The sequence below is a fragment of the Arachis stenosperma genome, chromosome 10, assembly GCF_014773155.1.
Source record: "Arachis stenosperma cultivar V10309 chromosome 10, arast.V10309.gnm1.PFL2, whole genome shotgun sequence".
NCBI classification, from domain to species: domain Eukaryota; kingdom Viridiplantae; phylum Streptophyta; class Magnoliopsida; order Fabales; family Fabaceae; genus Arachis; species Arachis stenosperma.
The window spans coordinates 12,599,129-12,624,987 of record NC_080386.1 but is presented as its reverse complement, the minus strand read 5'-3'; the positions used below and the strand labels follow the sequence as shown (position 1 = coordinate 12,624,987).

The window sequence follows — 25,859 nt, the reverse complement described above, 5'->3', positions numbered from 1 at the left end:
GTAGTCTTGGATCTCAAGCAAATTTGGACTCCAAATAGTCTTAAACCTCAAATAAATTTAGACATTAAACATAAAGCAACTTGACCATCAAACCTAACCCATTTTTATTTTCTTCAATCATAATGTGCTTTATGTATATAATCTTCAACTTTAACTATCAAATTTTTTTCGATATCGACCATTTGTGCCAAATTTTTAGCACAACATTAGCTATTTGATACATCTCCTTGTGTTGTCTGCGTTGATTTGCATCTTTTTATTGACTTAGGAGTTGAGGTATTTAGTTACAGGATTGATGATCATTATTATCCAAGTAATGACCGAGGTCCTCATGTCAAGGATAAGAACCTAAGTTACAATACTTCATTTACAATCTGTTGTTGCCCTACATTTGTGATTCAACATCATATTCGTTTGCAGTGTCAAGGATGATGACTTCGAGGAACTTGAAGGCATGATCATTAATCCAACTGGTTATGTCATTGATTATGTGCATATTTATCCTTTGATATTTGTTATGTGATGCATTGGTAGACTTATATAAGCTGTGTTTTTTTCTACTACAAGCTTTTAAATCAAAGATGTAGTTATAGTTAATGTTCATGGTGACATATACAAGGATTTAACTACGAAGATGAAGTTATAGTTAGTATTGATGGTGACATATACAAGGATCTAACCACGAAGCAAGTACCATGTGTATATATTGATAAGAGAATGGTTAACATGTACAACTATAACAATTGCAGTATGGAAATGGGTAAGAGAGTTTGTAAGAATAAAGATAACGTACGGAAGAACGAAAAAGATATTAATGTTGTAAGTGTGAGGAGTGTATGAAATTAGTCTCATATCAAAGAAAGCAACAAAGAGTGAGGAGTTTATAAAATGAGAGACCTATATGATATATTCCTCTCTTCTAACTAACTTCGCCTTTGCCAGCTTTTCTTTTGTTAATCTTTTTTTAATTTTTTCCCTTTTCTAGCACATCCTTTCATTTCCCAAAATTTAAGTCATATTGAGCTAAGTCGAGAGAGTTTAACTGCATATTCTTACTAAGATTCTCATTATTCTTCTCTTCAACTTAGATAGTTAATTCAAGTTTTAATGGATATAATAATATCTTTCACTTATTTTTTTTTTTTTTTGAACATTTAATTCTTAATTCTGATTTTGTAGATATATTTTGAGTTTCAAATTTAAATTGCACACTTAGTTTAATTATGTATAGATGCAAATAAAATTATAATTAGTTTTGACTTTTTATACAAAATTCTTGAAAAAAACTACAAATAAAATATTAAAAATAGTTTTTTCAAAGGTTATAACCATAAGACCTCACAATGCACATACAAAATCATCGCCACCATTTTCGATATCATCAATTTCAGCATCCATGTCATCAAGATCAATGTCACCCGCAACAAATTGTCCACTGAGTTTTTTTCCCACTCCTAAATTCCTAGCCTCTTGAATTATTGAAAGTATTGACTCAATGCTTTGACATGATGAATCATCATCATCCACACCAATATTTTGCAACTTGCATCCACTTTGGTCCATCAATTCCTCTGGCAAGTTATTTAGGTACCACGGGTGCATTTTAACTTCAGGTATGGTTATTCTCTTCAATAAAATTAGAACAATTTGTCAGAAAAATTAGGTGACAATTTAATAACTAAATTACGCTAGTGATATAAAGCTAAATATTAATTATATCAATAATTACAATGTATTTTGATAATTATATAGTACCTTCTCTGGGTTTGCTACAAATATTTGAGATAGAAGGTGCCCACAATCCTTTGAGACACGAACATAGTTTGGAATAGAATAGTGGGCATTGAGAATTCTCTGTCAAAATATTAAAAAATGATAATTAAAATTATAAAATTGTTTTCATAAATTATTATACTATCTCCACTTGTTCGTTGGGCAAATGCAAGCAAAAGGCAACTAAAAGAAAATTTGTGTTTTGTCTATAATTATACAATATAATAGTGGTTTAGGCAAAAACGTTTAAAACGTCTTTAAATAAGGATGTTTCATCTCGTTCATTAATTAAATTATTATGTATTAAATTTTTTATTTAAAAGTATTGTCATTATTAAAAATGTTGCTATATTTTTAAAATCGTTACTCTAGTTTTGATACTAACTTTTTTAATTTGTTTAAAATTTAAATTTTTAACAAAAATTTTATTAAAGGATTGTTTTATTTTTTTATTTTTTTATAAATTTTATAATAGTATTTTTCTACTTCCATTTCATTATTATTTTGATATTTCTCTCATTTTTTATGAATTTAATAATTTTTTTACCAGTTAAATTTTTATTTACAGTTTTTACAATTCTTTTAATAATTCTTTTTTTTAATATTTGAAGATTTATATTTTAATATACCAATTCTTATTTTTAATTATTTCATTTTTAGTCTAACAATTCTTATATATTTTTGAATTTCTTGAATAAAACTTATGGTAAATTTGAGATTTTGAAAAAAAATTATTTTATATTAATTTAAAAATTTTGGTGTCATTTGATTTAATATTAGTTAGAATTATTAATTTTTGGTTTATTAATTTAGATAATTTAATTATTTTTTTATTAAATCTTTTAATTTACTTGTTGATTCAATTGTATTCATAATTTACGTTTTTATTATTAATCCACGTTTTTTAATTGCGGCCAAATAAACAACTTTGAAAAAAGTTGTTTTTGTTGTCTTTATATATGAATAATGCCTATAAAATATATTATTTATTTTATTCACAGCAAAAAAAATCATTTCTTTTCTTATATCCGCAATCATTATTAGTGTTATTGAGAGATGCTAAAAGAGTGCCCGTGAGAATCAAGTTAGTTTTTTTTACTACGGTATTTCTCAACTCAACAAAGCAAGGACTAATTTGTTATAGATCTGAGTTTCATTTAAAGGTTTGTCGCTGGCTAACGAATTGTTACACGCACAAAGTGGAATTCGAACTACAAACCCTTGCTTAAGCGGACTAGTTAACTAACTAGTAAACCAATCCATGTTGGTTGAGAGTCAACTTATTTAATAAGTTGGTTATACTATGTCAGCAAAGTTGTGAGAAGTTGTTAGATTAGCTCAATTACTTTGTAAAAAAGTAACTCAAATTCATTTCATTCAATATAACAGAAATTCTCTTATCTTTTAAAAACTTTAATTTCTTCTCTTTCTCTAGTCTCTCCATTCATCTTCTACAAAATCTGATACCTCACATAATATCAAAACTGCAAATCCATAATGCCTAAAGACAATTTGGTTGCACCAAAAGTTCCTACAAGCTTTTTTCGTCAAAATTTATTTTCGATATTTGCCTCCGTCAAACTCAACAAAGTAATTTTAAATTATTGAAGAACCAAGCATTAATGTGCATCAAGATCAATAAACTCCAAAATCACCTTAATTTAAGAAAGATTCCTCAAAAGTTCAACTTAAAATAAGGTTGGTGCAAAGAAATAGCCTCAAGCTTTTATGGATTGGAAAGTTCAACATCACTGTCTTATAGCAAGCTCATGTTTTAATGATGAAGCTTTGTCAATAGAGTTGTTAAGTATGAATTTATATTGCAAATCTTGAAAGTCTTAGGCAGAATGGAACAAATACTAAAAAGTAAGCTTGAATTAGAATCACTAATAATGCAAGAGGAATTTATAAATACGATCGAAGGAGTGGAATTAGGGCCAATACAAGCACATGCCACTCAAAAAAATGAGAATCAAGATAGTTCAACACAAGGAAAAGACTATGATAGAGGTTGTGTTCGCTACAATAGAAGATGATATAAATGTGGTAGAGGTTTTGGCATAATAGGAGCTTCTAAAAGGCAGAACTTTTGAAGATTAACAATGTTTTTATTTATTCAAATAAAAATTTGCTAATCCTTATAGCAACCTTTAAAAGCTACACCATCACTATCAATGTCATTTCATAGCAACACACAAGTGACCTCTCAACCATCAATTTCTAATTCCAAGTCATTTTTGCATTGTCCCACTACAATGTCAGACACAACATGGTATCCAGATACTAGAGCATCTCATCATATCTCCTTTGATTAGAGGAATCTCATCATTGGAGCATATTATGAAGGCTTATAATAGGTATACGGAGGTAATGGCCAACATATGGGTATTGTACATGTCGGAAGTTCATTAATGCATGCATCATTGTCTAATCATCCTTTTAAACTATAAAATCTACTGCATATGTCTAGTATCTCTAAGAATTCGATGAGTGTAGCCAAATTTGCTTTAGACAACTTCCTATTCTCTGAATTTTGGCTTCATTTATGCAATGCGAAATGTTAGACCAGCAAGAAGATAATCCTCCAAGGTCTTATTAGAGATGGATTTTGTAAATTTTGAGGGAATATGCACGCTACTAAGGAATGTTGCATTTAACAATCATAACTTTGGTGTTGACAATGTTGTTATTAATATTATTGCTATACCAATTTTGTTGATCCTACCAATGTTAATGCTATTTCTACCAATACATATGATTCTGCTATTGTTAATACTTCTGCCATTGTTGATAATAATGGTAATATTGAAAAAAGTTTGTAAAGTTGCATATGTTAGTGAAAATACTGAAAAATGTATAAAAAATTCTCAATGTTGTAATAGAGAAAAAATGTCATAAAAATAAAAATAGTATGTTGAATTTAAATATCAGTATTAATATCTCATGTAAAAGTATAAGTCACACAATGCAGCTATGCCATATAAAATTAGGGTATCTATCTGATAAGGTAGTAAAACTTGTAATGGAACAATGTGACGCCGGGACGTCGCTTGGGTCACCAGTCTTGGCGAAGTTAACAACTCCACTATGATGGCATAGTTTAGATTCACCAATCTTGACAAAGTTAGCAATCCCACTATGGTGAAAATAGCCATAAACTCACCTTAGTTGGCCAAGCCAAGGATGCAAACTAGTCCTTTTACTCTAAAGAGAGCCTAGAGTAAAATAAGCACGAAGCTTATATCATATCCAACTCAACTCCATTTCATAAACAAAAGGTACATGAATTATTTATACTACTAGAGGAAGAAAAAGCCTTCATGACTTGGACAATGTGGGACTAATATATAACACAAAGTTTACTATTCTAAATAAGATGGAACTTGTATTCCCTTATTACAATTAACTAATATAATTAACCTACTAACTCTATTTGCTCCCGCATCACAATGTAATGTCACTAATGATTCAATAAATAAAGATGATTTTGTACCAACCTTGTGTAATATTTGTTATATAAATAAATTGCATCAACTACTTCATCTTAAATCCTACACCACCTATGCACCTTCAGAACTAATTTTTTTCTAATATTTGGGCTCTTTCACAAGTGTATAGTAGATTAAGTTGTAGATTCTGTATTTATTTTGTGGATGTACCAGATTCACATACACTTATTTGTTAAAAACACTGACACAGGAAATTAAAGCTTTCTTACGATACAAGACACAAATTCAAAACACATGACTTAAGATCAAAGCATTGTAGACAGATAATGAAGAATAGTACATTACTTTATCCTTCAATTATTACCTTAAAACCCAAAGTATCTAACATAGACTCACATGTCCTTACAAATACCAACAAGATAGCATAATTGAAAGAAAGCATAATCATATCATAGAAACAACACTAACTATTAGCTTGCCCTTCCACTATGATTTTGGGATGAAGCCACACTCTTAGCTACTTATCTTATCAACAAACTACTAAGGTAAACATTCAATAATAAGTTACCATTAGAAGCCTTAACAGGAACCAAACCTAATTATACTTTTCTCAGTCCATTGGGATGCACCTATTACCCCTTCCTTAGAGCATACAAGAACTTCAAACTTGATCATAGATCACAAAAATGCATCTTCATAGATTTTGCAAAAAAAAAAAACGAAAAAGATATAAATTTATTTCGATTGACCCCCGAAGCAAAGATTTTACCTCAAGGAATGTTTTCTTCAATGAGTCTAAATTTCCAAATCATCATCTATTTTATCAAGTAGCAAAACTCTCTACAACAACACAATCTATTCCCCAACCAACCTTCACAAACTTACCAACATTAAACCTTCCCACCAAAATTGAACATCATATCACGAATATTCCAAATTTTTCACTTTCAACCACACAATACAACATAACCCAAAACACAACCCCCCATACCAAACATTGCCACACAACAACACCAACCTCATTAAGCACCTGTTTTAACTGCTGCATTTAAATCCTCATCACCATTTGTATTTTATAACATTGTGCATACATTACACGACACTTACAGCAATGTCAATAACATAATTGCACCATCATCTTCTACATCATTTTTTTCCTAATAATTTGGTTTCCATTTTCACTTCTAATACTAATCAAATCAGTCCAGATTCATATAACACAGTAGACTTACAAGTTGTGCTGCCAAGTATAACACTAATTGTACTAATCAACTTTCATCCAATACAAACTAGAAGAAAATTTGGCACAGCTAAACTAAAGATCTATGCAATAGTGGTGGCTAAAGAAAATATTGATCTGTCCCGAAAATTATTTCAGTTAGTTGAGCAAGCACTGCATTGTGTACACTAAAAAAAGAGAAATAGAGGAGGAATATGAGACTCTAGTAAGAAATCAATCTAGGAAACTCTTTGACAAACTTGGCAACTCTACTTGAAAGTCTCATCTTAGTCAATCACCATCAAGTGTGCAAACTCTAAAGATCTCTCTGGCGTAAAGCAAGCTCTAAGAGCAGTGACGGAACTTATGTTAGACAATGGGGAGGCCATGTCCCCAAATTTTTTTATAAAAAAATTAGTAGTATATCTCTCAAAGAAAAAATGTAGTTCAGTTGGCTTAGCTTCTTAACTTTAACATGAGCAGGGACGGACTCAAGGGGGGCAAGTAGTGGCCTTGGCCCCAACAAATTTTAAAAGTTCATATACTATTATAATAGATGTATTATATAGAGTAAAATTTAATATTGTAGTGATAGTAAAAAGAGTTACTATTCTATATGTATTAGGGTGTAAATTTCTCTACATATATTTTTATTATTTGTATTTTTTATTTAATTTAGAGTTTTTTTACATTTCTTTTTTTTTAAGATTAATTTTAACATTTATAATTATATAAAAAATATTTTAATATTATTTATGATAAAACTATTGTTTTAAGATTATTTTAGTTGTTTCTTTTTTACTTTTTCCCTTTTAATTGGAACCTGCACCACTTTTTTTTTTCAATTAGGTCCCTCTTGGCAGTAATTAGCTTAATTTTATCGGGACCTAATCAAAATTACAAATTGGTGCAAGGACCCAAATAAAAAAAGTGTAGGAACTCAATTAAAAAAAATTTTGGTGCCAAGACTCAATTAAAAGGATAAAAAGTACAGGGACCTAATTAAAAATTTTACAAAATTATAGGGACCAACATAGTAATTAAACCTATTTTTAATAATATAAAACATAAAAATATAACTTACTGTCACATAAATACTTAATAAAGTAAATTAATTAACAAAATATTTAAAACTATATAATTTTATATTTTATTAGATGTAAAACCATAAACAATTATGAAAAAATTATAAAAACTGAGATAAATCTTTTATTTGACAAGTATTTATTATTTTTTAATCCAAAAACTAATTATAATTATATTTATTATCAAATATATAACATTATATTTGATTAACCAAATTTTTTATTTTTAATTGTGAAATTCTAGACCACGCAAAAATCTGTTCGTCAATCTTACAATGATGAAGTTTCAAAAACTGTGTTAAAAAATGCTCTATATAATACTAAGTATACTTCATATCAAATTCAAAAAAAAATTTACATATTCTCTCAAACAAAGTGAGAAAGCACATTTGTGAAGAAATTGGGGATTCTAAATTTTACATTATAATAAATGAAGCTCGTGATGAATCCAAAGGAGAATAAATGACACTTATTTTGAGATTTGTTGATATACATGATTTTATTCAAGAGCATTTTCTTGATCTTGTACATGTTAAAGATACTACATCATTAACTCTGAAACATGAATTCGGTGGCATTCTTTCTCGATATGGTCTTGATATCTCTAATATTCGTGGTCAAGGATATGATGGTACCAGCAACATGAGAGGGGAATGGAATGAGTTACAAGCATTATTGTTAAAAGATTGCCCTTATGCTTATTATATTCACTGTTTTGCTCATCAATTACAACATGCATTAGTTGCTATATCTAGAGAAGTTACTCATGTGCATAAGTTTTTTTTTTTTCAAAATTGACTTTCATGGTCAACATCATTTGTTCTTCTAGGAAGCGACATGATGAGTTACATGATGCCAAGACAGAGAAAATTGCTCATTTATTAGATATTGATGAACTTAAAATTAGTAAAGAGGCAAATCAAATTGGTACTTTGAAACAAGCAAGTGATACTCGATGGAGTTCTCACTTCTCTTCTATTTGCAGTTTGATATATATATATATATATATATATATATATATATATATATATATATATATATATATATATATATATATGGTGCAACGTTGACTGTTTTATAAAAGGTTATTATTGATGGATTAACTTATTCTCAGCGTGGTGATGCAGATATAGTGTTTACAATACCCTGACCACATTTGAGTTTGTATTGATCTTGCATTTGATGAAAGATATTATGTGAATAACTAATGTTCTTTGTCAAGCTTTACAAAAGCAGTTTCAAGACATAGTTAATGTTGTGCAACTAGTTTATTCTACAAAAACACTTATCCAAAATATGAGAGATGACAGATGGGAGAAATTATTGAAAAATGTAAAATTATTTTGTGAGTAACATGATATTCTAATCCCTTATTTAACTACTTTTTATGTAGCAGATCAGGGAGGGTCACGTCACCAAAAAGATCATATTATTTTAGAGTGGAGATATTTTTAGTCACAATTGATAAGCAATCGCAAGACTTGAATAGCAGATTGCATGATCAAGTAATGAATCTACTAAGTCTGGGCTCTATTCTCATTTCTAAAAATGCTTACAAAAAATTTAACATTGCTAAGATTTCTACTCTTATTGACAAATACTATTCCAAAGACTTTATTGAACAAGAGAAGATCAGTTTGCCTTTTCAATTTCAACATTTTATTTTTTATGCTCGTCAATAACTAGAAATGAAGAATCTATCAACTATTCATGAATTGTGTAGATGTTTAGCCGAAACAAAAAAGTCAAAAATGTATTACTTGATTGATAGATTGATTCTTCTAATATTAACTCTTTCGATTTCTACAACTACTACAGAGCGATCATTTTTAGCAATGAAAATAATGAAGACAAGATTAAGAAACAAGATGGAGGATAATTTTTTAACGAATAGTTTGATTATTTACATTAAGAAAGAAATTGTTAAAAAGTTTAGTTCTGATTTAATTATTGAAGATTTCAAGTCACTCAAGACTTAAAGGATATTATTATAAACTATTTTTATTTTTTATTTATAGAATTATTTATTTATTATCTTATTAATAACAAATTTAAAGAATAATTGTATTTATAAATTTTATTTTAATATAAATATTATTATGTAATTATTATGTTAAATTTGTACCCCCTTCATAATTTTTTTTTAAGGTCCGCCATTCTCCAAGAGCATGGTTCACTCAACTCGATCAGCTCCACCCTTAACCACTTTGGATTCAAAAACGCTACATCTAACCATTTTCCTTTAACTAGATTCATTAAGACAACAACCACATATACCTGGTCAATGTAAATGATATACTTGTGATCCCCAATGGAAAAAGTGCTCATGAGACAAATCAACTCCACATATTTCCTTAAAAGACTTAGGAGAAATGAACTTCATTCTTAGCATTGAAGAAGTTTAACAAAGCTCCAGTAGAATACACCTATCTCAAGCAAAATATTTCAAATCCTTGCTACTCAAGGTTGTAATGAGTGATGCAAACCCACACCCACACCACACCGATGACATTTGCAAAATATTTCAAATCCTTACTATTATATATATAAGGTTATTTGGTAGATTAACGGCTGAATTAATTATTAAGATACATGGCAGAATTTTTACCACAAACAACTTATGAGAACCCTTAAATATTATAAAGGTGCCAAAAATTAGAGTTCCCTAATGAAATATAAGTTATCATAATTTTGTCAAAATTTTAGAAATATTTTAAAAGATTATAGTTTGAAGCACAATCTAATTATGTTAATAATATTAATATTTTGGAAGGTTAATTACCTTAAGAGTTTCTTTGAAGTTTCGTGGATCATCCGAATCTTCAAAAGGATAACCTCCCACTAGCATCACATATAAGGTTACTCCGCAGGAGCAAACATCAGCAACCTACTCATCGTTCATTATTTGTCATTAGGACTAAAGTTAGTTCCAAATTTATAAATCGATAATCTTAGGTAGAGTTTTTTATGACATTTTTTTATTTTTAATATTGGATTAATAATGGTATTTTTTTAATTTTGATCTATTGTGATATTTTTCGAATGATTTAATTTACGGAATATAAATCGGACTGTCCGATTTTTAAGAGGTACAGGATAGTCCAATTTGTGTTTAAAAAATTAAAAAGATTTGGAGTACACAAATCAGACCGTTCGATTTGTGTGCTCCAATTTTTTTTTAATTTTTTAAACACAAATCAATGGATCCAATTTGTATATCCCAAATTTTTAAAATTTTTAAATCTCCGATTTGTGTACTTTCCATAATTTTAAAAAATACTAAAAATTACCATACGAAGGTATAACACTCATTCTACTTCCATAGCCTCTTTATGATAGCTTGTATGTATGTATATTTATAATTTGAAATTCAAATTTCGTAGCAAGATTACCTTTCCATCGTATTCTCTTCTTGATAATACTTCTGGTGCAATATAAGCTGGCGTTCCCACTGTAGATTTAGGTTGCGAGTGTAAAACCGATGACTAACAAAAAAAAGAAAAAAATTATAGGTAAAAAAAATAACATAGACTTATCATTTTTGTGAATACTGGCATGCAATTATTTTTATATCAAATTGATAATCAAGAGAATAGTTAAGAGCTATTAAATAATAATTTAGTCAAATAATATATCAAATAAAAAATGCTACTTGTCTTTTAAATTTTCAGCTTTTAGTCAACTTTTTTATTTAAATAATATTATTTAATTAATTTAAATATCTATTTTTATTGGAAGTTACTTATTTTTTAGTTTCTCTCTTCTAAAAACTGAATGATGAATAATTTTTAAAAAATACTTAGTTACAATAATATCAAATCATCTAACAATTTTTAATTAATAACTTCACACAAATATAACTGCATGTGACAAAAGTTCTTTCATTTTTAAATATATATATTGGTTATATATGATATCAAAAGATTGTTGGTATAACAACAACAAGAAGTCGCATATGTAGAATATGTGTATGTGTGTGAGTAATTAATGTCTTGCCTTTGAGTAACCAAAGTCGCATATTTTAAGTTGTGGTGCTGAGCTTTCATCTAAAAGTGTGTTTTCCAGCTTAAGATCCCTATGGCATATTTCCTGCAATAAAGTAATGTTTATATACACCCTCAATTCGTTAATAAGAAACAAAATTGAAAGATAGATGAAAAAGGAATTAATCATATATATTTAGTACCATTGAATGGCAATAGCTAACTCCTGAAATCAATTGCTGGAAGAAATATCTTGCCTATGCAAGCAAAATAACAACAATTGATGAGGATTAATGCTTAAAAATATCTAGAGTATTTCACAATACATGATGTTAAAATTAATAAAATTGAAATTTCAGTGTTAATAAAAATAAAAAGAAAGTTCAACGAATTTATGATTTAATTTGTTTGAAATTAGTAAGTTACAATTTTACGTTTTATAAAAAAACATTGTGGTTCTATTTCATTAAAAATAAATTCAAATTAATAAAAGTGAAATGAATTAAGTTCATATTATTATTTCATGCACAAAATCTACAAATTAAACAAACTTCACACTTATGGTTCAACTAAAATGTAAGGAACTATCTCTAAATTGATTTGTGCCTGAGATGTAAGCCAATAAGACCAATGTCACGTATAAAATTTTTGGATTAAAAGACTGATAACAATTTTATAAAAATCAAAATAATAATTCGTTAATTTAACCAAGTAACCCGAGAAAATTTGAAAGTTTTAACATTCAAATATGGCAATTAGAGAACCTAGGTACTGTTTTGGATATACAAGAGGCTAATAACTTGCTGACACTTTATTTTTACTTTATATTTGAACTAATATTAATCAATAATCTGTTTTACACTCAACGTATTGACCCTGATTTGTATAAAAAATATTATATACACAAAAAAATTAATTACTAAATTAGATATTATATATTTATATATAAATATATATTATTTTATTTATTTTTAATATATATTTAATATTTTAATATATATTTTATACATATAACTGAGTTGGTGAAGAAAAATTTGATCTTAAGAAAAATGATAATTATAATGTAGACTTCTTTATATTTAATATAATATTATATTATATTAATTCCCATTAAGTAGTCAAATAAATTAAAAAGAAAACATTTGAAACCTCTCATGTCAATAACCAAATGGATATATAAATTATATTTTTATTTTTAAAATTTATTTTATTTTAATTTTTTTATAAAAATTTTTATTTATATCTTGACAGTTAATTTTTCAAGAAGTTTAGAATTAATTTAACAATCTTTATCTTTATAGTATACAAATGGGAAGCTTATATGTTGACGTGGCACTCATACGTTGAGTTTGAAAGTTTATTTGCTTAGGTGTCGTCACTAGAAATTTTTAGAATTATATTTATAAATTATAAATGATTATTTGCTTAGGTTGTTATTTTCAAATTCAAAATTATTTGTTTGGGTTGTTTCACTTAGGTTGTTATTTTTTAAATTTTAAATTATTTTACTGAGGTTGTTATTTTTTAAATTTTAAATTATTTTATTTTATCTGCAAATTTAATTCAAATTTAAATTAAAGTCAATTAAATTTAAACAATTTTAGTTATAACTCAACTATAAAAGTATAAGTTATGAGATATGTGTAGCACCACAATTTAAAGTACATCAAACTCTTTCTTTATATACATCCAAAATCTAAAATTTCTCTACTTATTCCAATGGCTGGTATTCACAAAATCGCATAAATCAAACCTACAATTGATAGTTTCTGTGTATGTATACGAGTGATACGGTTATAGACACTACCAAGTTACGAAAAATTTTCATTGCCATACTCAATTGAGATGGTTTGGTTCGATGAAGACGTGAGTTTTCTACTAATATTTTTTATTTTATTTTAAATTTATATTATTTATATTTTAAATTTGTTTGTTTATCCCCATCTAATTGTTCTTTGATTTTTGTTTATCAATTCTAGGGAAGAAAAATACACGCCTCGGTACGATTACAGCTACTTAGTTGGTAAGTTTATTGTTTTAGAAAAAGTATAATTTATTTATAAATTTATTTATTTTATTGATAATTTCGGCTGTGTTTTGTTTTTAACAAACTTATTGATAACAATTTTTTTTATTTTAAATCATTTCAGATGTTGTTGGATATCTTGTTGGAATTAGGAGTGAGAGAACTCTTAAAAAGAATGAAAATCTATCAAGTACACTTTTATTGAATTAGAGATTGATCATGAGTAATCATATATTTATTTTTATAAATCTAAAATTTTTGATAATTTTATCTTTTTAAATTATTATTTAACTTATTTTGTTATGAATATTTTTATTAATATTATTAATAGGTAACAAACGTTTTTATTAAGGGCAACATTTTTGAAAAAAGGGCAATATTTTCTCCTCATTGATCATTAGTAGTATCTAATTCATAAATAATAATTAATAACTAATTATAATTTTAGGATGTTGACTACACCGGTGGTTTACTTCCAACTTCAAAGACTTGGTCAATCATTGAAGGGGAGAAAGTAGAAGGTGCTAAGGTATTTGTTCAAAAAATGAATTTTTTGGTTGTTTGTTTTCTCAAAGTTAGATCTTTATTTTATTAAAAATATTATTGAGATAAAATCAAAGGTGAGAAGGAAGTCTTTAATTTAACGTAGTATTTTGTACAGAATTTGTTGCTTGAATTCTCCAATGAAGTTGCGGACAATGATGAATCCGAAGTGTTGGAAAATGCTATTACACCAACCAAGCGACTATCTTCGGAGTCGGAATATTCGAAGATGCAAGGAGATACATCAACTTGCAAGAAGATCAAGATTGAGAATGAAACTTGAGAATTTGGATGCACATGTTTTAGAATCCCTTTTAGAGTATATTTAATAGATTGAGTCTGAAAGTTTATTTGCTTAGGTGTCGTCATTAGAAATTTTTATATTTATATTTGTTAATATTTATAAATATCAATTATAAATAAATTATAAATTATAAATTATTATTTGCTTAGGTTGTTATTTTCAAATTTTAAGTTTGGGTTGTTTTACTTAGATTGTTATTTTTTAAATTTTAAATTTTAAATTATTTTATTTGTTAGGATTGTTTTACTTAAGTTGTTATTTTTAAAATTTTAGATTGTTATGAGAGATGTTGTTATTTTTTATATTTTAAATTATTTTACTCAAATTGTTATTTTTTACATTTTAACACTATTTTTTAAAAATTTGTTAATTCTTTTTAGCATTTTTTTTTAAATTTTGTTGATTTTTTTTATATTGCAGCTACATAAATTCTTTTAAAGAAATTTAGAGTTTTAAAAAAATTTACGTTAGTTTAGAGTTTTTAAATTATTATTTGTTTAAGTTGTTATTTTCAAATTTTAAGTTTGGGTTGTTTTACTTAGTTTGTTATTATTTAAATTTTAAATTAAAGTCAAACAAATTATAAAAAATTTAATTATGATGCAACTATAAAAGTATAAGTTATGAGAGATGTAAAGCATCACAATTTAAAGTACATCAATCCCTTTCTTTACCTCTCTACTTATTCTAATGGCCGATATTCACAAAATTGCTGACATTAATCCTACAATCGACAATTTGTGTGTACATATACGAGTGATACGTTTATAGACACTACCAAGTTACAAAAATTATTTGTTTATTTTATAATAGATTGCAATATTTTATAATCATAAATTTTTCTGTACCTAATCTTAGTAAAGTTATCTATAATTTTATTTGTTTATAGATTATTTTTATTTGTTCATTTCAAGTAAAGTCCTACAAAATTCCATGCATGGCATAAAGATGTTCTTCAATCTTAAAGATGCAACTGTCATCCAATTTAAAAATAGGTGGTTATTTTTTTTAATTCTTTAGTTTCATACTATGTGTCTGTTAATGTTAATGTTATTTGGTTATTATGAGATCAATTGGGAAAACTATTTGCGATGTTATTGATATCTAATAGTGTTAGCAAATCAAATTGTATTTAGAATGCAACGTGGACATTATTAGCTGACGGGATACTATATAAGAGGAGAAACATATTGAAAAACTTAGATATTTCATTATGTGATAAATTATTATCATATGTAGGACTTTACTTACCAAAATCAGTATTCACTTATGGACAACTTTGTTACTTTGTCAAGAGTTAAGAGTCGCAATAGTTTAAGCATTCTAATTCTAGGCTAAGATAGCAATCCAAAGTCATCAACAACAAATGTCATGTTTAAAGAAGTTTTTAATAATATTTAGGTAAGAAAAATAGTATTTTCATTTTAGTAACATATTATGATTTACACTTTTGTACGAATATTTGTCATAAATTTAACTAATTTATCTATAATTATACTTTCAAACTTGAAATGAAATGTGTAACATAGAGCACAACATCATATGGCAATTGTTTATCTAATGATGTTAGTAAAATATTATATTGTCGATAAACTTTTGTTAGTTTTTTGATATAAAGTTTAGTGCAAAATTGATATGCTACCAATATAGTTTAACAGCTATATATATTCTTATTTTTTCAGGTCTCTTTTCTTATGATTCAAGAATATTATAAATTTCAGAATGTTCTATTTATATTTTATTTTAAATAAATATAAAATTACATAATTAGATGATGATAATATTATACTAAAATTAAAAAAACTATAGTTATAAAACACTATTTTTAATTTATCATGTCAAATTAAAATATAAGTCCGTGCATCGCACGGGTTTAAGATACTAGTAATTTTATAAAGACAATTTTTAATACAAACAAATCAAACACAAAATTATGTCACTAGCTCATATTTATTATGCATTATGGTTGGATTGGTCTCAAACTTTTTAAAAATTTAACCATAAAAAATATATTTGATAAAAAATTTCTGAAACAAAATTAAAATAAAATAAAATTTTAAAATATTTTTAAAATTTTTAATAAATTTTAAATATAAAAAATATATTTTATTCTAAAAAATTTATCAAATGAATTAGTTGAGTTTTAATTATATATAATTGATATAATAGACAGATAAATAATAAATAATAAATAATAAGTACTAGATCATTTTATATTAAACATGTTTCTTTTATGTACAAAAAATATAGATATATAATAGAAAAACATTAATGGGATTAATATGAAAGATATTTAAATTATCTTAAGGAAAGGAATAATACGAGTTGAATACTCATTATAATTGAATTGATTATTAGTATAATCAATATAATTAAGCAAGTAATTATATAACTCTCAAGTCATCAAAATGTTAAAACAAATAATAATAATAATAATAATAATAATAATAATAATAATAATAATAATAATAATAGATGATGAGAACATGATATACCTCAATTTTGAAAAACTAATAAAATTTTGATTTGAGTATATTAAGGGGATAATGACCATTTGATACAAAAGGTATATGTGTGCATGGTTGCAATCTTTTATTATTACAATAACAACAGCAAGGAATTAATTAAAGCAATTGCATAAATGATAATGATAATTGATAGAATGGCCTCTTGGACAAAAGCATTATCATGATAAAGTCAAGTCACTTTATGTTGTAATATATTTATAGTATACCTCGTCTTCACTGAATCTTCCAGCATTGCATATTCTTTCAAATAGTTCTCCCCCGGCAGCATATTCCATCACTATGGCTAGATGAGTTGGAGTACACAATACCTGTCATTAATAATTATTTACACCCATTTAATTGTAAATTGCAAATGCAATAAGGTCAGACAAAACGATAATCATATATATCAAGTGCAAAGTGCGACGATTAAGATAACAAGTAGAGTACAAAAAGTTAAATTAATAATCATTTAATCTTCTATCTACTTTTGCCATGTTTTTTAATAAAAAGTCTCTTGGTATGTGTATATATGATATATCCCTTTGTATGTATGTATATATGTATATATTAATTGAATTTACATGTTATATAAAAGTTTTGTAACTACGCATCCTTATCATCTGTCCTTTATTAATTCATTTTTTATGTTGTAAAACGCTTTTTTAGAAGTATACATTCTTATTTCATCTCATTTATTAATTCATTTTTCGTGTTGTCATATATAAGTACGTACTACGTATTCTAAAAATATTTGTTAACATCTTTTGTAAAACAATCACTTTTTTATATTCATATATTAAAAATTTCAAGTTTCTAGTTTCTTTTAAAAATTTTGAATTAAACTCTGTATCTAGTATAACAAGCTTAACTTCAAAAACCTTTTAAAATTTAATTACATAATCAAAACAGTCTTGTTACATATTTAAATATTTTTATCATTTAAGTTGACCAAAATTTAATAAAAATTATTTTTTAAATATGTGCATGAAATCACATTTTTTCTTTCCGTAAAAAATAATATCAAAATTTTTTAACCGAACACAAATTTCTTAACTTTAATACAAAAATTTTTAAATTTTGACACCAAAAATTTTTAAAATTCTGAACTTGATGTTGCAAAGAACTTTGTTTGCTTCTTATTCTTCTTCTTTCTTTTTTTTCGTACAGAATTTGTGTTTTTATTTATAAAATTACATATATTTCTTTTAAAATTTCTTGTATTTATTGTCAAAAAAATAAACTTAAAAAAACAAAAAATTACATAATTTTTTTTGTTTGATTTTTTTTATTCTTTTTAAAGGATAAAATGATAAGAATATATTATGTGAGAGTTACACAAAATGAACTCTGAAAACAAGGAGGAGTTATTTGGGAAAAACATAAAATAGCAAAATAGCACTGAAATTTTTTAATCGCGATACAAAAATTTCTTAAATTTAGCATCGAAATTTTTTTTAACCGTGACATATAAAACAAAATGCTGCAATATTTTTTGCTTCTTCTTATTCTTCTTCTTTTTTCTTTCTTCTTATAGAATTTTTGTGTTCTATTTATAAAATTATGAATTTTTTTCAATTTTTTTTGTATTTATTGTCAAAATAAACAAATAAATAAATGAAATAAAAGTTGCATAATTTCTTTTTTTGTTCTTTCTTTTTTTGTTTAATTTTTTTATTTTTATTTTTATTCTTCGTAGAAGGTGAAGTAATAAAAATTATGAGAGTGTGAAATAAGAAAAATTCTATAAACAAAGAGGAGGAGGAGTTGTTTGGAAAAAATATAAAATAAAAAAATAATACCAAAATTTTTAACTATGACATAGAAATTTTTTAATTTTGATACATAAAATTTTGAAACGTGACATAAAATAGAATACTGCAGTTTTTTTATTTTTTTTTTTGAAAAAAAAAGAAGACCATAACATTAAAGAAGAATTGTGCAAAAGAAGATACACACAAAACAAAATGTTATAGATTTTTTTATTTTTTTTTTAGAAAAAAAAAAGAAGACAACAACCACAATAGCAATAGCATTCGTTAAAGAAAAAGAAAAAGAAAAAGAACGTAAGAAAAAAAATGCACGTACGTAAATCTGACTTGATTGGATTAAAAAAATTTTGGTTGTCTAATATTTTTCTAATTAAAAAACTGACAAAATTTTTAAAATTTAAAAGTTGGATTGGATATGAAAAAAATTAATTAATAGTTAATTTAAATTATAAAATTTAAAATTTAAATGAGATATACACTGATTAAATTTAAACCACAATAGCTTGAATTATATTTGATTATATTTGAATCGTATTCAATGGAAAATGGAAGCTGACGATGATCCGATTCTGAAGCACAAAGAGGAAGAATTGAGAGCTGAGTATAATATAGTTTTGGCACAGGAAGAAATGCTTTGGTACCAGAAGTCAAGAGATCAATGGATTCGGTATGATGATAGAAATACTAGCTTTTTTCATATGCAAACTATCCTTAGAAGAAAATCTAACAAGGTTCATGGGTTGCTGGTCAGTGATGGGACTTGGTCTAATGATCCGGAAGTTTTACAACGGGAGGTTGTTCATTTCTTCAAAAATATTTTTTGTTCTACTGAGCCTATTGAGGTTAATTGCATGGGAGAAATTCCTATGCCAGCTCTTAGCCATGATGCTTGTGATAATTTGTCTAAACCAGTAACAATGTTGGAGGTTAAAGAAGCTCTGGATAATATGAGCTCGTTCAAAGCTCCTGGGCCGGATGGTTTTCAAGTTTTTTTCTTCAAGGAATATTGGGATGTGGTGGGTCATGAGGTATGGCGTACTGTTCAGAAAGCATTCTTAGGGGAGACGTTAAGCCATTCTTTGTTGGAAACTTTGATTGTTCTTATCCCTAAGTGCGACCCTCCAACTAGATTGAAAGATTTTCGGCCAATAAGCCTTTGTAATGTAATTTATAAGCTAGTGACTAAAGTGCTCGTTACTAGATTACGACCATTTTTGGATGAGATTGTTAGCCCAACTCAGGGAGGGTTTATTCATGGTAGAGGAGCACCTGATAATATTATTGTCACCCAAGAAGTTCTTCACTTTCTTAAGCGGACAAAGTCTAGAAAAGGAGCTATGGCTTTTAAGATTGATTTAGAAAAAGCTTATGATAGAGTTGATTGGAATTTTCTTGAGCACACTCTTGAATCTTTTGGCTTTCTTTCTCAAATTATTCGGCTTGTAATGAATTGTGTTCAGGTCTCAAATCTCTCCATCCTTTGGAATGGGAATAGATTGGACAGCTTCCAACCTCGCAGAGGGCTCAGGCAAGGAGATCCAATTTCTCCTTATTTATTTGTTTTGTGCATGGAGAGATTGGCGTGCTTCATTTCCAAACAAGTTGACGAGGGTATTTGGGATGGTGTGGCTGTTTCTAGAGGGGGACCTAGAGTTTCTCACTTGATGTTTGCAGATGATCTCCTCCTTTTTTGTAAAGCGAAGAAAAGTCAAGTTTAGAATATTATGCACACCTTGGAGTTGTTCTATAAAGCTTCAGGTATGAAGGTTAACATTGAAAAATCTAAAGCTATTTGTTCTAGAAATATCTCTAATAGAAGGAAGGAAATGTTGTCTGGTGTTTCTCATATTCCCTTTACTAGTGACCTACGCAAATACTTGGGGGTGAACCTTAATCATCCTCGAGCTGCTAGATCTATTTTTTCAGACTCTTTAGAGAAGATCAAGAATAGGCTAGCTAGTTGGAAAGGTCGGCTCCTTAACAGAGCAGGCAGGCTTTGCTTAATTAAATCTGTTGCTTCTTCTCTTCCTATTTATCAGATGCAAGTGACTCTTTTTCCTACTTCGATTTGTCAAAAGATTGATTCTGTACTTAGACAATTCTTGTGGAAGAAAAAGGTGGGGGAGCGTTGCTTAAATTTGGTCAAATGGAGCAAAGTTGTCACTCCAAGAAAATATGGAGGCTTGGAAATTAGAGATACCCAATGTGTAAATTTTGCTTTACTCGGAAAGCTTGTTTGGCAATTACTGCATAATAAAGATAAGCTTTGGGTAAGAATTATGTTGGCAAAATATTTATCTGAGAGTTCTTGCTTTTCACCCAATTTTTCTAATAATGTTTCAAGTACTTGGCGGGCGATTTATAAGACAATAGAAAAGCTTCGTGATGGTTTTGATTGGTGTACAGGCAGGATGTCTCAATCCTTTTGGTATCATACTTGGTGACCATGTGGAACACTAGCTCCTTTGGTTCCTTTTGTGCACATTTCTGATTCTCACTTGAAGTTAGAAGATGTCTGGCACCATGGGTATTGGCGGTGGGATATTCTTTGCACAATTATTCCGGAAGAAGTTAAACTTGAGTTGATGCTCTTTGATCCTATCAAGCAGCAGGAGATAAAATAGGTTGGTTTTGGACAAACTCAAATACTCTCACCTACTCGACTAAAAGCATGTATGAATGGCTATTGAAGAAGAAATTTGGCTGGAATGATAATGAAAATTGGCTTTGGCTTTGGCTTTGGCGCTTGAGAATATCGGAGAAGATAAAGTGTCTGCTCTGGCTTTGCCTCAACAACGGAATTCCCACAGTTAGGTACCGATTTCAAAGAGGTCTTACTACTTCTGATTTTTGTCAGAGATGTTATCTTGCGCAAGAGGATATTAACCACTGCTTTAGGACTTGCCAAAAAGTTCGTCAGATTTGGATTAGCTTAAATTTGGGAATGACCGTTGAGGACTCTAGTTTGGATTTTGTGTCTTGGATTCGTTCTAACCTCAACAACAATGAGTTTCTCTTTGCATCGGCCTTTTGGTGGATTTGGAGGGATAGGAACAATGACATCTTTCATCAAGATGATCCATGGAGTAAGGAAAAAATTGTTCACTTGGTTAAACATGCTGTTCGAGATTTCTCTAATGTTGTTACTAACCAAAAACATATTATTCCTTCTTCTTTGAAATATAACTGGGAACCACCTCCAATGAATGTTTGTAAAGTGAACTGCGATGCAAGCGTTTTTGAAAATGAGCAATTAGCTGGTTTTGGATGTATTATTAGAGACAGCATGGGAATTTGGATAAAAGGTTGTTCTGCCAGTATACCTCTTTCTAGTGTTCTCTGTTGTGAGCTTCATGCTATTTGGAGAGGGCTTATTATGGCTTGGGATTGCGAGTGCAAAGAGATCATCTGTGAAACTGATAATCTTGATGCGTTTCTTCTTGTTTCGCGAGGCACAACCAGCATGATTAGGAATGACTCTGATCTGCTTGACAAAATCAAAGAGATGCTCCAGCGCAATTGGACAGCTACTTTAGTTCTCATCCAGCGCACAGCAAACAGAGCGGCTGATTTAATGGCTAAGACTGCTGCTTTAAACAAACAGGTGTATCTAGAGTGGTTACTGCCCCCTAATAATTTCGACATTATTATTAGAGAGGAGTGCTACTCTTTCTCTTAGTTCTTTTTTCTTTGTGTTATGTTCAATCACAAAAAAAAAATATTTGATTAAAAGATTAATTCAAATTGACATCTCAATTGTTTTAATCAAATTGAACTAAATTAAAAAAGATAACTAAACCTATAGAATCAAAATTGTATATTTATTTTATTCTCTGAATCAATATAAACCATGTTGCAAAATACTATTTTTATAGTTGTCAAATGCTCTAATTTCCTTGTCTGGTAAACGAGATATATATATATATATATATATATATATATATATATATATATATATATATATATATATATATATATATCTCCCACACTTTAAGCAATATGGTGTAAAACTGTAAATCGTAAATAATTTGAAATATATATAAGTTTAAATATGGAATTTAATTTATTTATTTAAAAAATCATGTCAAATGCTTCATTATATTCTGGAATAACTTATTTTCTGAAAAAAGAACAAAATTAATTACATTGCGTTGTTTCAGGTATGATGGACATTTTCATATAGTCAAGTAATATTCTTAAAGTGAAAATTATTAAAATTCTATAAATCCAAAGAGAAAGATCACAATAGGTAGAAATTAAATGTTTGCAAAAATGAACAGTTAATGTTATATTTCATGATTTAATACAAAAATATGTTAAATTATTAAAATATTAATCACTTTTTGAAACATTAAATCTAATTTACTAAATCATTTGGTTGAATATTAAATTATATATGTTTTATTATTATTATTTAATTTTGTAACACCCCTAGATAGCCACCAGTGATTAACTTTTTTTAATAAAACTAATCATTAGTTGAAACCAAAATGAGAGTTCTATTAATACGTACATATATAGTAAGTTAATTTATCATTTATCTAACAATAATGAGATTTAAATTCAATTTTAAAACAAATTTACGATATATCTAATCGATCAGTAACAAATGAAATCCAATTCAACAACAAAAATATTTAAAAATAATAAAAAATTAGTATAAAAAATCAGTAATATTATATTATCGGTAATGCTAAGATGACAGTAAAAAAGAAGTTTAATTTTAATTTATTTAATATTTATTAACAGATTAATAAATATTAAAAAAAAGATAAATTTAAATAGATTGAACTGAATTTTTATTGTTTCTTAAACATTATTAATATATAATAAATAATTCACTTCTTTAATTGGAAGAGAAGTCAAAGAAAGTGAAGAAGAGTCCTTTTATTGATATATATTCTTTGTTGAGTGTTTTCTATATACTATAAAAAAATGAGAAGCATTTCAAGTGCATCAAAAATATCAGTGTGAATTATAAAAAATATATATAATATATATTAATTAAAATCAACGATTAAAATAACTCATACACTAATATTTTTCTGAGTACTTGAAATGTTTCCTATAATATGTGCTTCTTCTAAGAAAGTAATAACTAAATAATACTATAATACCACCCAAAAAAAAGATACCCTTTGTGACCAATAAAGAAAGAAAAAAGAGATGGCTGTTATTATATATATTACCTCCTTAAATCTAATGATATTGGGATGTTTTAAGGACCTATGATTTATAATCTCTCTTTGCACATGCTCATCAATCTGCAAATCATCATCAACAAATAAATTGAAGAATACGTATAAGTGTATATTATTTCTCCAATTATAAATTTTGAAAATGTATGTGACATTAGAGAAAGAATAAAAGTACCTTATGGCCTCTGTGAATGAACTTAACAGCATAGAGAGCACCGCTGCGTTTATCCTTAACAAGCTTTGCAACGCCATAGTTGCCAGACCCAATATCTTTGATAATCTCATACCGTTCTTCCATTCTAATACACTTTTCAAAGCTTTGATCTAACAACAACAAAGATTATTCTACTGTATTGTATTGCGCGTGATGAGTGAACTAACTAACACTTATATATATATATATAAGTGGGAGCATATATCATCTTTTATTATGCCATCCACGTAACAATGCAAAGCGATGAGAACAGTTGCAACTTGAAGGAGTTTGATGTGATGGGTTTTGCTTTGGAATTGAAGGAAATAACATTAAAAATTACAACTGGTGAGTCAACCTTGCCCCCATAATGAGGCATATTGAAAGAAGGGCAATATAGTCATTCTAAGACGTGGCTCCGTTTATACATGGGACAAGCCAAGAACACGTTGGTCTGACGTGGCAGCTGAATAACCGTCTACGCGTTAAGGACTTGTGTACATCGCTATTGAAGTCCAAATTCATATGTCTAACAATTCAACTTAATTAAGATCCTTTGCTTTGTTATATATTTTAAGATAATTTTGCTAGGTAGATAATGATTTTTATAAATAATGTGAATAATAAATTTTAAAATTGATCCAATAAAATAAAAATATATTACACCCTGTAAAAATCACAGAAATTATAAGTGAAAAAGAGAAATTATTGTATAATAATTGTATTATCCACTAAATTCATTGTTTTCTTATATTTTTCCATTTTAAATCATTTGCTTGGAAATAGAATCTTGTTCTTTGTTAAGAAAAAGGAAATATTACATTGTGATAGAACAACTTTTGCAGTTTTACAGACAGAAGCATGGCCCAAATTAAACGTTTATAATATAAAAAAAAAAGATTTACTATCTTCGATAAATTTGAAAACACTAATTAAGTTTTGAACAATTCTATAATGAAGAGGTTTTTGTATGAAGAGAATGAAAAGTATTATATAATTGAGGAATTCTCCACGTACAAGTGTTTTTCTATATAAGTCATACAAGTTATTTATTTTTTCTTTTTTTTTCCTCCATGTCTCCTTTTTTTTTTTCGTGCCTCTTCTTCTTCGTTTTTGAAGTGTTTTATCTTCATCGTCGTGTTTTTTCTCGTTCTTCTTTTGATTTTGTAACATTATGTATGTTTTTCTTTTTTTGTTTAATTTTTTCTTCCAAAAAAATGATAAAAATATGAAATAAGAAAATGAATAAGAAGAAGAAGCAGCAGAAGATGAGGAGAAGAAAGAGGAAGAGTTCTGAATTATGCATAAGGTGTACTTCAACGAATTTTGGGTGTATTTTTTAAATCATTTGGGTGTATTTTTATAATTCTTTGGGTGTATTTCTATAATCGTTTGGGTAAATTCCTGTCACCGTTTGGGTGTATTTCTGTAATCGTTTGGGTGTATTTCTAAAGTTCCATTATCTTCAAAACGATTTCAAAGCTTGATTTCAAAAACCATGAAAATCGAAAAAAAAAAACGAAGCAAGAATACCAATGATAAACGCAGATAAAACAACGAATGAAAAGGCAAAGAGGGAACACACCAAGGAGATCGAACAAATTTGACAAGAAACTCGTTTTCAGGAGGAAAAAGAAGAGTAGGAGAAGAAGGAGAAGAAGAAGGAAGAGGAGAAAGAGAAGGAGGAACGCGAAGCACGCCATGAAAATCGTATATAGGCCAGGGTGCTTTTTGTTAAGTTTTTCCCAACTTGTATGACTTGTAAACCAAATAACTTGTATGTGTATCACTACTCTATATAGTTTAC

At 27.5% G+C, this 25,859-nt stretch overlaps 1 protein-coding gene across 2 annotated transcripts; it reads right to left on the bottom strand.

Annotated features, from left to right (window-relative positions):
- Window positions 1–1,216: 1,216 nt before the first annotated feature.
- On the bottom strand, window positions 1,217–24,225 carry LOC130955816 (serine/threonine-protein kinase SAPK2-like). 2 transcript variants are annotated; one of them, XM_057882792.1, is made up of 9 exons: window positions 24,035–24,225; window positions 23,851–23,925; window positions 17,117–17,218; window positions 11,713–11,766; window positions 11,523–11,615; window positions 10,919–11,011; window positions 10,309–10,413; window positions 1,756–1,854; window positions 1,217–1,626 (listed from the first exon to the last, which is right to left on the bottom strand). In XM_057882792.1, the coding sequence occupies exons 1-9, from the start codon at window positions 24,155–24,157 to the stop codon at window positions 1,339–1,341; spliced, it is 1,032 nt and encodes a 343-aa protein (XP_057738775.1). In that variant the 5' UTR covers window positions 24,158–24,225; the 3' UTR covers window positions 1,217–1,338. The 2 variants fall into 2 exon arrangements, with proteins under 2 accessions (XP_057738775.1, XP_057738776.1); XM_057882793.1 differs by lacking the exon at window positions 11,713–11,766.
- Window positions 24,226–25,859: the final 1,634 nt, after the last annotated feature.

Bases quoted from the DNA above. Each gene is read 5' to 3' on its own strand.
- LOC130955816 (XM_057882792.1), bottom strand. From the start codon at position 24,157: ATGGAAGAACGGTATGAGATTATCAAAGATATTGGGTCTGGCAACTAT. The intron at 17,219-23,850 runs GTAATATATATA...TATTAATGACAG, and splicing joins ATATCATTAGATTTAAGGAG to GTATTGTGTACTCCAACTCA. The intron at 11,012-11,522 runs GCAAGACATTAA...TTTTTTTGTTAG, and splicing joins GCGACTTTGGTTACTCAAAG to TCATCGGTTTTACACTCGCA.